Source organism: Hibiscus syriacus, unplaced genomic scaffold, assembly GCF_006381635.1.
Source record: "Hibiscus syriacus cultivar Baekdansim isolate YM2019G1 unplaced genomic scaffold, ASM638163v2 tig00110937_pilon, whole genome shotgun sequence".
In the NCBI taxonomy this organism is placed as follows: domain Eukaryota; kingdom Viridiplantae; phylum Streptophyta; class Magnoliopsida; order Malvales; family Malvaceae; genus Hibiscus; species Hibiscus syriacus.
In genome coordinates this window covers 397,676-411,436 of record NW_024062922.1, presented here as the reverse complement: position 1 = coordinate 411,436, position 13,761 = coordinate 397,676, and the positions used below count along the sequence as shown (strand labels likewise).

Sequence of the window (13,761 nt, the reverse complement as noted above, 5' to 3'; positions counted from 1 at the left end):
TTAAAACATATATAATAATTAGATAATATATCAAAGATTACAACTATATTTTAAAATCGAAAAATTACATAGTACTTAAGGGTGTTTTTTTTATAATCACTGTTTTCAATTTATTAATCGACTAATCTAAATCGAGTATTTCAAAAGTAAAGAACCCTCCCAACCCAGTTTGCTCAATTCATAAAGCTAGGAATGATGTTTTGATGTTAGTTAGTTGTCCTATTGTGTAAATATTTAAATTATTTTTAAAAAATATTTGAAAATAAAAAAAAATTAAAATTTGCAAAGAAATAAAAAAAAAGTGTAAACAAATACAGATCAAAATTATTCGAAACTGTAAAATTTACAAGAATATTAAAAATATACAAAAATTTGATTAAAAATGAAATAATCATGTCAACTTATATCTATTATTTTTTATCAATTTGAAAGGAGAAAGAGAGAAGAAAAATTAAAAGTTTGAATGCAAAATATGTTAACAAAAGTGTTTTAAAATGGTGATAAAAAAAATTACTTATACATGGTGCAGTAGAAATTATTTTTTGAACTATAATATTTATTACAATACTTGGTGGAAATTATCAGGATTATATAATAATTTCTAAAAAGTGTATGAATTGCCCGACGATTTTTCCATACGATGACCTAGAAAAACATGATTTTTGACAGAATTTGTTGTTAGTCGAATAATATAACAAAAACTTTAATTCAGATTATCACATATAAGATTAATTCTTTTCACTATTTTTCAAGTAAAATGTCCATAAAATCAAAATGTTATAATAAAACAACAAAAAGATTAATTTCACTGTTTGGAAAAGAGAGAATGATAACATGAAGAATGGTGTGACCATAATTCATTGGCCGCCCCTTGTTAGAAAAAGAATTCCAATTGCATCCAAAGTCAGCAATCAATAAGTTTGACCACTGAAATTATCAACTCATTTAGAGGTAGAGTTAAATAAAATTCGACTCGATTAAAAAAAATGATTTTTTTTCAATTTGACTCTAAAATTGATCAGATATTCTCCCAACACATGATCAGATAATCTCAGTTCTATAATGTTTTTTTCATATTATCTGAATTTCAATGAAAGAATTTGTAAATATATTACCAACAAAAATGACAACATATATAAGCGACATTGTGATGTTTGCCTTCACAAAACCTGCACAGAGATGGACATAGGCACCGAGACATCATCGGCAAATCGTGAATCCCTGTTCGAAGTTGCTGAGTTGCCTGCAAATGCATATCCGACACCCAGTCCACCGAAATGCAAGGATGCATTCTCGCACCTCTGAAACACTCTTGCAAGTGATGCAGCCTTTCTCCTTGCCCGTTTTGTGCCCGTGAATAACAGTGTCTGAAGCAAGCCGGCCAATGCTGGGGCCTTGAGCACTCTTTCGGTTGCAGCAGCCCCACCACTGCGGCACAACTCGAGCAGTGCTGCCACTGCATTCTCTTTACCTCTTGCGGTTCCGCATCTCATCATCGTTATTAACCCTGTCACTGCCATTTCTTCCTTCCCCACAGCTTCAGCACCGATTGGTTGCCTAACGATTAAGGCCAAGGCACCCGCAGCTTCCTCCGCAACCCCTTCATTCACCAAAGCTCCTACTAGTGCTGTAACAGCTCCGGCTTCGATCATTCTTGCACAATTCTCCAAATGAGTTGACAGATTAAATAAAGCAGTTACAGCATCCTTCTTCCCTCTCGGAGTCCCCACTCTCAACAACCCTGCTAAAGCTTCAATTGCCCCTCCCTGATCGGCTATTCTCTTCTTATAGTCATGCACTGCTGAGAGGCTGAACAATGTTGCTGCTGCATTTTCCCTAGCCTCCGATGTGAGCCCCAGCCTCAAGACTTCAACAATCGATCCTAGACAACCATCCTCGCCCATAATCCGGATTTTGTTTTTATCATAAATTGATAAGTTCAGCATTGCAGTAACAGAATTCTCTTGGGCAACAGGGTTTGAAGATGACAGCAACTTACGTAAGTGTGGTATTGCCCCGGCCTCTGCAATAAAAGCACGGTTTTTCTTTCCTGTTTTCGCCAACAAGCGTATCTCACGAGCAGCAATAGCCTGAGCTCCCTGAGATCCATTGGCTAGATGTTTAACGAGAAGCGTTGTTGTTGCTCTATTGGCTTCGGTTGCAGCTTTGATTGGCAAAGCTTCAGCAAATGACTCTGTGGATCTATCTGCAGTCTCCACGTGATCATATGGGACATTATGAGCAGTACACCACAGCATGATCAAGCTCTTCAAAGCTCGATTAGGAACAAGGCGAGTATGGATGAGCATTTGCCCCGTCTTCGGACAAGTAAAATGGCCTTCCTCCATCCACCTAACTATCGAGCTCCGATCATAAGTCTGACCTGTCGAAATTATCACTGGATCCGTCATCAAGTCCAAAGATATCGGACAACAGAAGTCCTTAGATATGGTTATAAACGTATCCGCAATCTCCCGGGTAATCAAACCTTTTCTCAGTTTCTTCTGATTGCCAAAAGGCAGCTTCACCTCATCTTCCTCAAAACCAAATAGCAAAAACCTACAATATCTGGTAATTGCAACAAATCCATTAAGCACACAAGCTGTAGGTTCAATATCTCCCTCATGATTCACAATCTGCTCTTCCAAAAACTCGATTTCAGACCTACAACTTTTGGCATCCCTAATTCCCAATCTTTCCACAAAGAACAATCTTAAATCCACATGATTAGGTACCCTTCCTTTCTCAAACTCATTAAGAAACGAAAAGAACCTAAGCCTTAGATTTTCATCACTTTTATCAACATACAATTTTCCCTTCCTAGCATGTTTCTGCAACAGTTCAACCTGTTCCCTGACATCATCACTCAATCCAACATCATTTATTGGGAAAACATCCAAAAGGGTAGAAATTTCTTGATTAAGATCATGGAAATGGCCTGAAATCGAATGGTTTTGAAGCAAAAGCCACAACTTACTGGATTGAGCACAATAATCAAGCAGTATCTTTGACCTGTAGAGCAACAAATAGAGCTCCTTGAAGCACAAAATGGCTGTTGAAGGAAAGCTTGGCATAGACCCTGACCCTGAATCCCTCAGATACTCCAACATAACAAGGAAAACTTCCATCTTGCGAATCAAAGATCGAGAATTCCTCCGCTGAAAGAAGAAGACTCTGTTGGCAAAGCAAGAGATAAGTTCAGATGAGACGGCTGCTAGGGTTTGAACAAGAGCCACCTCGGTTAAGTCAACTGGCGCCAAGAAAGCCTCGAGAGACGGAGATCTTCTCCTCCTTAGAGAAGAGAATATAGCAGCTAAGGCCATGGTTAGCTCTGCAAAAATGAAGAAGAAGACCAAAGGATGATTTTTCAGCCTTATTCTAGCTCTGGGTTGTTGGTTGAATCTTCAAAGGATGTTGTCAACAAAAGATGGCAACATTTTATCTTTAAATTAAAAAAAAAAGTCTTCTTTCTGAAATGGGATTCTTTGATTTGTGTGAAAAACTAAAAACCAAACCCGCGTTTGGGAAGGGGAAGGGAAAGGGAAAAGGAGGTGAATTTTCCTTCAAAGACTTTTCTTTTATAATTAATATAAAACATATTTAAAATAATAAAAAAAAACTTTCCCTTTCCCTTTTGCTTTTGGTTTTCTTTGTTTGTCAAAGAATTTCAATGCAAGTTGCAGTGAAAATGACATGAATAGCTTTGAATGCCCATTCGTTTCTTCTACTCTACTGTTTAAAGAGAGGGTAGTGGTGGTTTAAATGCGTACAGCTATGGTAAAACCATACAAGACGCCACGATTTTTCCATTTCAAGCAAGGATTTAATTTTCCTGGATTTGGAGATTTTTTTCTTTTACCATTTTGAGAAAAGCTATCCTATTGTTTAATTTTATTTTGTTTTGGTTTTATTAAATTTAAATTTAAGATAAAAGTACATAAATGGTCTCCCGGTTATAAGACGTTATGTTATTAAATTTATCAATTATTAAAAGTTACCAAATAATCATTTAATTATAAGATGTTACTTTGTTTATAAAATAGTCACCCGACTATTCATATATATCAAATATAGAAGACTATCTCAACTGAATGTTAACTTGCTCATTGGGACATGATAAAAATTTGATTTCATAACTATTTAAGTTGTATTTTGTGGATCGAGTCTCTGTTTATATTATGTCATCGAGTCAGTTCTTGAAACACTATGACGTTAAACCTGTGTTTGAAAGCAACGACGATGCCAATAGATATTATTAAAATATAATTTTATCATTTCTCAATTAGTAGGTTAACATCCATATCAGATGACCGTAAATTTTTTAACCAAACAGGACAATTTTAGAACATATAAATAGTCGAGTTATTGTTTTGTAACTTTTAATATTTACGGACTCAATAAAGTAACACCCTATAGTCGGAGGATCATTTTGTAACTTTTAATAGTGGATGACTTAATAAACCATTGTCTTATAATCGGGGATCATTTGTATAATTTACCCTCAAATTTATTAGATTTAGTCTACTTTTTAATTTATAAATTAAAAGGTGATTACTTGAATTTAATTGATTTTTATTTATTTATAACTAATTCTAGAACTTTTAATATAAAATAAGTACATTTAAATGAGTAAAGTGATATGAATCAAGCGATATTGGTGGTTAAAAATTTGTTATTATTCATTGAGGTCCTGGGCTCGAACACTGTGTATATTAAGGGTGTATGAGTGTTCATTGTCAAAGGTTAAAAAATCTTTGAACATATAATATCTTATATTTACCGATCTATTTGAATCTGACTAGAAAATTGAAGATTGTACTCCACCTATATATATATATATATTATTTTATTTTATTAAATAAAATAAAGACTTAATTGAAAATTTTTATAGAAATAAATATTAATTCAATTATTCCTAAATATATAAAGAGAATTTATAATATTATGTCGGATTAGATTTCTTCATTCTAAATCTAAATCTGACCCTACTCGATAACACTCTAAAAAATTGACTCGACCTAAAATTAAATTTTTAAAATAAAAAAGTTGATTCAATTAAATTAGATCATATCAAAACTCGAGTAAAATAGTGTTGCCATGTTTCCAATAAATAATTCCTCACGGACTTTTTAAATTTTATTTTGAATTTTAAAAATAGTATAAACTTTGTTTTTATGTTTAAATCTAAAATAAAAGGGATGAGTGGACAATTGCATTTACCTCCATTCAAGGGTTGACCCGAAACAAACAGATGGCCCACTCGACATGTAGGCGCGTGGACTTTTGAAGTTTTATTAGAATAAGAAAGTGAAGCTTTTTTTTTTAATGTTTAATCTTTGTTTTGTAGCCAACTGCCAAGCTGGCAAAAGTTTAAAGGTTTCCACTTTGACTAAAAATAAACGTTTTTCCCCAAAACTCAATTATTACCCGACCCGACCCGTTGACCCGACCCGTTGACCGTTGACCCGTTGACCGTTGACCGGAGTTGACCATTGTTGACCAAAACTTTGACCGGCTTTGATCGGGCATTAAACGACCTTTGACTTCGACCGAGTATACCTATCCTGACATTTTTCGACGTTCCAAATCCGATTCCGCTGTCCGTTTTTCGAAATTCAAACCCGAAGACCTAGAAATTGTCAGTCAAACCCGTTGACTTTGATTTTGACCGAAAATTCCAAATTTCCGAAAAGTCATATTTTATGCTTTCGACGTCCTGAATCCGAATCCGAAGTCTGTTTCACCAAATTCGAACCCGGTAAGCCGTCTTTCACTAATTTATCACCCGATTCGATCCGTTTATCGTAATTAAGCTCCGTTTCTGATATAATTTATGTTGATATGTATCTGAGGAATTATTGGAAGTTGAATTGAAGATCAAAGGCGTTCGAATGGAATTTTTATGGTCGATCAGTATTGCACGGAAATCAAGGTAATACTTTACTACCTCTTTATGCTTTATGGAACATGTTGATATTGGTAAATGCATGAATAAGATAATGTTGATCACTTTTGTGGAGTTGAATAATTTATTCACTCGATATGAATGTGGTAGAAATTCTGTAACTGAATACGGATCGAATGACTAAGATAAGAGATTGATAATTGTTAGAATTAAATTACAAGTTTGTGATTGGTGATAAAGAAATCAGCTCTGGATTTGTAACTTATATTTTATATCATCAAGGGTTAAATGTTAAAGATACTTGGATGAAAAATTATGAGAATACTCCGATATGGTAAAATTACGAAATTACCCTTATGTTGGAAAATGATAAGAATTGTCCCTGGAAGTTGGTTAATAACTCTGAAAATACATATTGATCCGATATAACTACTGATGTGCATAAGAAATGTTAGTTTTATTTGGAAATTATGGATAATCGGTTTTAATCCTATGAGAGTTTGTGAAGGAATCATTTCAAAATCAAAGAATGTTCGGGGAAAGCAATTGATCATAGGATCTCTAAATTATAATTATTTTCGTTAAGTGCTAATATTGAAATTATTTGGTTAAGAAATTACGAAAATGCCATTGAGAGATAAAATAGTCTGAATTGACCCTGAATGAGAGAGTACTTTGAGGATTTGTACTTAACTCGATTAAGTACGAATTTAATTGTTAAGAGTAATTACTTGAAGAGTACTTTGAGAATTGTAACACCCCAATTTAGGGGCTAAATTTAATAAAATATAAATTGGTGGATTTAATTTGGTATTTTGAAAGAAATAAGGGATTAAATTGTAAGATTTCAAAGTTGACAGACTGTTTTAAGAAGTGCATGAAGTTCAGTGGCTAAACTCTTGGTTTAGCCATTTTTAATTATGAGATGTTATAAACCCCCCAGACTCCCGAATGTTTCTGGAAAATTTTCCAGTTTTCCTCTCCCGTTCTCCCTACTTCCAACTCCGATCTACTCGCCGTCCGACCTCCAAACGACAAGCCGAAACAACCATCGTGTTCGTTGTCAACCGAGGAACAAAACCCCTCAAACCTTTCGTCGTGAATCATCGCCGTTCGTCGTGAATTTCAGTCGGAAGTATCGTCGGTAATAACTCGGTTTTAGTTGGTTTTTCATCGATTCACGACGATCGGGTCATCCGTTTACGACACCTCCCGCACCATCGTGTTCCTTGTGCCGTTCCGAGTCCACCGGTGTTCTCCTTTTTCTCCGGCGGCGGCAGCGCGTTGGGAGGTGAACCGGGTCAAACTTCCCGATTTGTTGAAATCGAGCTCTCCGCCGTTCAAAATTGTGAACCGAGCTTTGTAAGTATCTCGAAATCGCTCAAATAATTTTTAGAAATTTTTCCGGATTTTATCACTGTTCACGCGCCCCCACGCGCCGCCACTGCGCGTGGGGAAGGGAAAAGTGACCGGTTTGACCGGTTTTGGAACTGTTTTGACCGGTTTGACCGGTCACAACCCGACCCGACCCGTTGACGGTCTCGACCCGGTTACCCGACCCGGTTACCCGACCCGACCCGTTGACCCGACCCGTTGACCGTTGACCCGTTGACCGTTGACCGGAGTTGACCATTGTTGACCAAAACTTTGACCGGCTTTGATCGGGCATTAAACGACCTTTGACTTCGACCGAGTATACCTATCCTGACATTTTTCGACGTTCCAAATCCGATTCCGCTGTCCGTTTTTCGAAATTCAAACCCGAAGACTTCGAAATTGTCAGTCAAACCCGTTGACTTTGATTTTGACCGAAAATTCCAAATTTCCGAAAAGTCATATTTTATGCTTTCGACGTCCTGAATCCGAATCCGAAGTCCGTTTCACCAAATTCGAACCCGGTAAGCCGTCTTTCACTAATTTATCACCCGATTCGATCCGTTTATCGTAATTAAGCTCCGTTTCTGATATAATTTATGTTGATATGTATCTGAGGAATTATTGGAAGTTGAATTGAAGATCAAAGGCGTTCGAATGGAATTTTTATGGTCGATCAGTATTGCACGGAAATCAAGGTAATACTTTACTACCTCTTTATGCTTTATGGAACATGTTGATATTGGTAAATGCATGAATAAGATAATGTTGGTCACTTTTGTGGAGTTGAATAATTTATTCACTCGATATGAATGTGGTAGAAATTCTGTAACTGAATACGGATCGAATGACTAAGATAAGAGATTGATAATTGTTATAATTAAATTACAAGTTTGTGATTGGTGATAAAGAAATCAGCTCTGGATTTGTAACTTATATTTTATATCATCAAGGGTTAAATGTTAAAGATACTTGGATGAAAAATTATGAGAATACTCCGATATGGTAAAATTACGAAATTACCCTTATGTTGGAAAATGATAAGAATTGCCCCTGGAAGTTGGTTAATAACTCTGAAAATACATATTGATCCGATATAACTACTGATGTGCATAAGAAATGTTAGTTTTATTTGGAAATTATGGATAATCGGTTTTAATCCTATGAGAGTTTGTGAAGGAATCATTTCAAAATCAAAGAATGTTCGGGAAAGCAATTGATCATAGGATCTCTAAATTATAATTATTTTCGTTAAGTGCTAATATTGAAATTATTTGGTTAAGAAATTACGAAAATGCCCTTGAGAGATAAAATAGTCTGAATTGACCCTGAATGAGAGAGTACTTTGAGGATTTGTACTTAACTCGATTAAGTACGAATTTAATTGTTAAGATCCTGTCTTTGTACAGAAAAATTTATAATATTTCGTTTGTAAAATCTGAGAAGACACTTGACCCGAAAATATTCGAATAAGGAGTAAATACTTGAAGAGTAATTTATTGGAGGTATTCTGCTGATAGAATTGTTCGAAATGACTGAAGTAAATGATAAGATTGAATTAAATAATAAGACCGGATGGAAGGAAATGATTGAAATATTCTAGAATTATAAAATGACCAAATTACCCCTGGAATGGAAATAACTCAAGAATGTCACCAAGCTCAGGAATGAATGGATATACTCAAGCTTTGAAATGAATAGAAAAAAATGTTAAGCACCAAAATGACCAAAATGCCCTTATGACCTAGAATAAGTAAATGTCTTGGATTAATTAAGAAATCCAAATAAACATGGATGTTGTGCTACCAGTAAAAGTTGTGAAACACAACTTAAGTGATTAACCAACATTAGTACTATATCATTACCTGAATGATATAAGTATCACTTGAATGTTTGTTCATCTGCTCAAATTTGGATCGATGATAATTCTGGAAGTACTTGGCGCAGCTCAACTCTAGAGCGCATACAGTACTAATAAGTGGGTAGTCGTTAGTCAAATCAACCAAGAATACCATAATAACTTTATTATATGAATAAATTGAAATGAAATGTAGTACAACGTGTATTTGAAAATTCAGAAACGTCTGAATTATTCTGGAAAACTTTAAAGTAATCGAGATAGACTTGCTTACCAAACGAACTAAGTAACATCAATGAGTATGGATTAAATAGGTGATTTGATGAGTTTGGAAACACTGTTGAACTTACATGATGAATTGTCATTATGGGTTATGAGCCATGGATCCAGTACGTCAGTATTTCCTGATATTGTTGAAACGTGGAAATGAAATAAAGACCGTTGGAAGATTTATTCAGTGATGATTATGGGGATGATCTATGGATCTGCACTATGGTATTAAAGAGTGAATGCATTGGAAGGATAATGAATTGATTTGTTGACATGCATCAGTCTGTGAGTTGTGTAACTTGAGTTGTTTGATAATACTATCGATAGTCATAGATCGTAAATGACTTGAATCTTCGATTACATATTTTGATCTAAAATCATTCGGTCATGTTTGAAAACGCAAGTAACGCAGAAGGAAAAGATTCTGAATACCTCATTTGGTACAATTGGGCTGAAATCCTATGAATTCAAAGTATATTCCTGAATACCCCTGATTGTTTGGGTAATGGAATCACTCGCAGTAAATCTGAATTTAGAATTATTATGTAAAAAGGTTTCTGAACGTTTTCCTGATGCACATGGAAACTTAGTGGAATTCTAAAGTATCAATCAGAAATGTCTGATTATATTGGTTAGAAATCGATTCTCTTCAATGAGATCTTATTCCTGGAATCTGATCAAATTGCACAAGTTCGTGTTATCCATATTGATAACTACAAAATGCGTCTGAAAAATATATGGATTCTCTAGTGTGTTCCTTATATTTTGAAAAAAAATGTTTTATTGTTTTAACACGTGGTACACTGAAATCTATGGTTTCTATTTTATGGATGCACCGACTTAACGGTGATGGCTTATGGATTTGTATCATTGTATAAACTGTATCTTGGAGATACATATTTGTAAAGTACAGCTCTGATCAAGCTGGAAAATTTTTATGGACCTAATGTGACACTTAGGTAGGCTCTGCGGCCCTGAGATCATTCTCGGGTAGGCCCTGCGGCCCTAAGATGTGTTCTTAGGTAGGCCCCACGGCCCCGAAATCTATCTTGGGTAGGCTCTCAGGCCCTAAGATGTTCCCTTAGGTTAATTCTTGGTAAGATGGTTTTAAAATACGAGTTTAAAAAGCTCCACTACAATATGGTTTATGGGATTTTACTGAACTATCATTTGATTAGTGTACCTATTATGATTTTTATCGTATTGATGAAACACACTAGACATCCTATTTGACCTCATGAAAACGTGATTGTATGAAAGGTTTCTTATGAACTGAGATTCATGGCTTCTACTCGATGAACTTCTAAGGGAACCCCAAATTATTCTACAAGCTGGTATACATATGATTCAATAAGGAAATTATATGGCTTTCCATTTATCTACATGTCATGTAGCATCATATGGTAGTTCTGTATTACTGAGCTTTCCAAAGCTCACTCTATTACTCACCTTTTCAGGTTAAAACAATTGTACCAGTGCATCTATCGACTTCAGTAAGGGAGTTCTTCCGGCGTGGTTGCAGAGTATGGTACTTGTGATTAGGGGGCATGAAATTGTATTTTGATTTATATACGAGTTTGGAAATCTGTTTTATTTTTAAATAGTGATAAATGATTTTATAAGTTTACATGTTCTGATAAAAAGTTTTAAAATTTCCGCTATTTTTACGGTGGGTCGCTCCGGTGGCCCTAATGTGACTTCCCGAATCGGATCGGGCTACCCGCATCGGTCTGGGGTGTTACAGAGAAAGTATTTTTTAGTCACTCAAATTTATGATTTTTTCATTTGAGTCCTAATCTTTTTGGTCTACATTCATTTTTTAATTTGAATTTTTTTCTTATTTTTAGTCATTTTAGTAATATGGAACCATAACCAACGGAGTTAGTTTAAGTGGTAAACAGCTTGATATCTGTAGACACCTGTTTTTGACCGGGTTTTATATTTTTATTTTTATTATTATAATTTATTTATTATTATTAATAATTTCTTTATTTTATTTTTTGTAGGAACCCATGTTCAACCCCACTACTCCACCACTACCCACTACCCAAAAATAAGGGAACCTCTATTGCTATCTTCACCATTTCAATACTCCCACAGCGTCCATGATCTGACGACCGACCTCTCCACGATTCTGGGCTCTTTTCTCTCTTTCAATTCCATCAACAGGAGGATAAAAACAGGACTCGACCTTCAAATCGAGGGGGACTCGGGCAGGGCCAAGGGGGCTGGTCCTTGCAACATTTAAAACCTACCCTGGAACTCCTAGAGATCAACTAAAAAGATTTGTTAGAGTCTGATAATGTTGCTTCCAAGCCTGAGAAGCAGAAAAAGGTGAACTGACTCAAGAATTCAGTCTGTCAAAGATCAAACCTGAAGAACGTTGCTCCTCGACACGGTGTGGGCAACAAAGGTGGCCATTGGAACCCACCGAGAGCAAGGACCTTTAAACCGAACACCGATAGTGGTGTGAATCCCATGACGATGAAGCCGTCCAGCGGTGGTGTGATCAGAGACGATAGAAGAGACTGGATCGTTGGTTACACCAAAAATATTGGATGTTGCTCAATTTTACAAGCTGAATTCTGGCGGGTTCTTGATGGCCTCGAGGTTGTTTGGGAACGAGGCCTGTAGCAATTGATCGTGGAGATGGATAGCGTCGAAGCCGTTCGTTGCTTGGAGTCTTCCCCTCGCTCTCATGAAACAACAATTGACAGAAGAATCCGAAGACTTATAAATCGGTAATGGATTATCAAATTCAGATACATGCATACCGTTTATTTGTTTTGCATTTAGAATTTGTTGGTTCCATCACTCTTTAATTGCCTCAATAAATACATGGGCTCCACGTCTAGCCTTAGAGAAGCAAAGTGAAGGGACAAACAACACGGGATGAGATTGATTTTCTTTCATGTCACTTTCCCACAGGCATCTAGTGATTGAAAATGGAAACCACTAACTTTCACAAAGTACTTAGTTTTTGGTTTTTTTAAAAAACTTTGATCATTACGTATATAATAAATTATTAATCTTATTAACTAGGCTTCTTGTGAACTACGTTAGTGGCATTTGATTTCTTTTGGTCCAGCCAAAAGAGCTCGACCATTTTGCTTTAAATTTGCAGCTGATGGCTCAAGTTATAGCATAAAAAATTACAATATGTATGCCAATGTGAAGAGATGAAATGAAACCCATTTTCCATTGACTACTTTTTCATGTTGGACATGCTTGGAATACTAACTCTTTGGGTTATTTTTTGTTTTTTTACTTTATTTATTTGAATTTTGTTTTACATATAGGATAATTTTAATCAATCAAAAGGTAATTAATTCGAATTGAATATTTTAAATTTAAATTTAAATTTAAATTTTCGCAATTAAAGACAACCGATAAATTAATTGGTACCGAAAGGGCGGTTCAAGGGTGCTAATCCTTCCTTGACCGTAACCGACTCCTGGACCCGACGTATTTCTGGTAAAACGCAGATCAGGTAAGATGGTGTCCGACCTACCTAAATTCGTTTTAAAGTGGTCGGTGGCGACTCCCAATCTACATTTTCCAAGTCGAAGCCCAATTCCGGGGCCCAACCGAAAGACGGCTACGACAATATCACTTAAATAATTTTAGATTTTAAGACTTTATGTATGTAGAAAATTCCTACTAAGAGACTCACTCGCTAAAATTAAGTATGCATAACGAGTCGATTCAGATTAATCAAGGTAAAATCTTAAAAAATCAAAACGACGATAAAATAATAATAATAGTAATAATATGAAACCATGACACTATCTGATGTGATACTCTTAAAGTATCACGTCATTAAAATAATAAAAATTCTAAGTTAGGGGGGAAATATGGTAAAACAATAAGTTTAAGAACCAAATTAAAAGAAATTATCTAATTAGAGTACTAAAAGTTACTTCATCCCAAAATAAAAACGGGCAACAACAAGAAGTTCATAGTAAATAACATATCTTTAGTTGAAAAAAGTTTTTTTTTTTTTTTTTATTTTTGTAGAGTTAAAGAAATTGTTTGCAAAGGATTTTTAATATATATTTAATTTGATCCTTTAAATTTTTTATTTTACTTTATACCTAATCTTGAAATCATTTGAAACATGATAGTGCCAAAACTAAACCACTCTCTTGATATTTTAACCATCAATCTCATATTTTACTGTTAAGGATAGATTCAGGGTAGTTTTTTATTGTACGGTAGCTTAATTATAATTTAAGATATTTTAAATTTAAAATATTATATAAATTTATAATATTTTATGTTACAATCGAATAATTATTTTACGAGAGTCTAGGGATAATAACAAAAAATATTACGAAAATATAATATTTTCGAT

At 34.9% G+C, this 13,761-nt stretch overlaps 1 protein-coding gene across 2 annotated transcripts; it reads right to left on the bottom strand.

Annotated features, from left to right (window-relative positions):
- Positions 1–1,018: 1,018 nt before the first annotated feature.
- LOC120147340 (U-box domain-containing protein 17-like) lies at positions 1,019–11,988 on the bottom strand. Of its 2 annotated transcripts, XM_039160739.1 has the most exons (4): positions 11,983–11,988; positions 4,080–4,087; positions 1,159–3,329; positions 1,019–1,057 (listed from the first exon to the last, which is right to left on the bottom strand). In XM_039160739.1, the coding sequence occupies exon 3, from the start codon at positions 3,321–3,323 to the stop codon at positions 1,161–1,163; it is 2,163 nt and encodes a 720-aa protein (XP_039016670.1). In that variant the 5' UTR covers positions 3,324–3,329; positions 4,080–4,087; positions 11,983–11,988; the 3' UTR covers positions 1,019–1,057; positions 1,159–1,160. The 2 variants fall into 2 exon arrangements, with proteins under 2 accessions (XP_039016670.1, XP_039016669.1); XM_039160738.1 differs by lacking the exon at positions 1,019–1,057 and having other exon boundaries at positions 1,070–3,329.
- Positions 11,989–13,761: the final 1,773 nt, after the last annotated feature.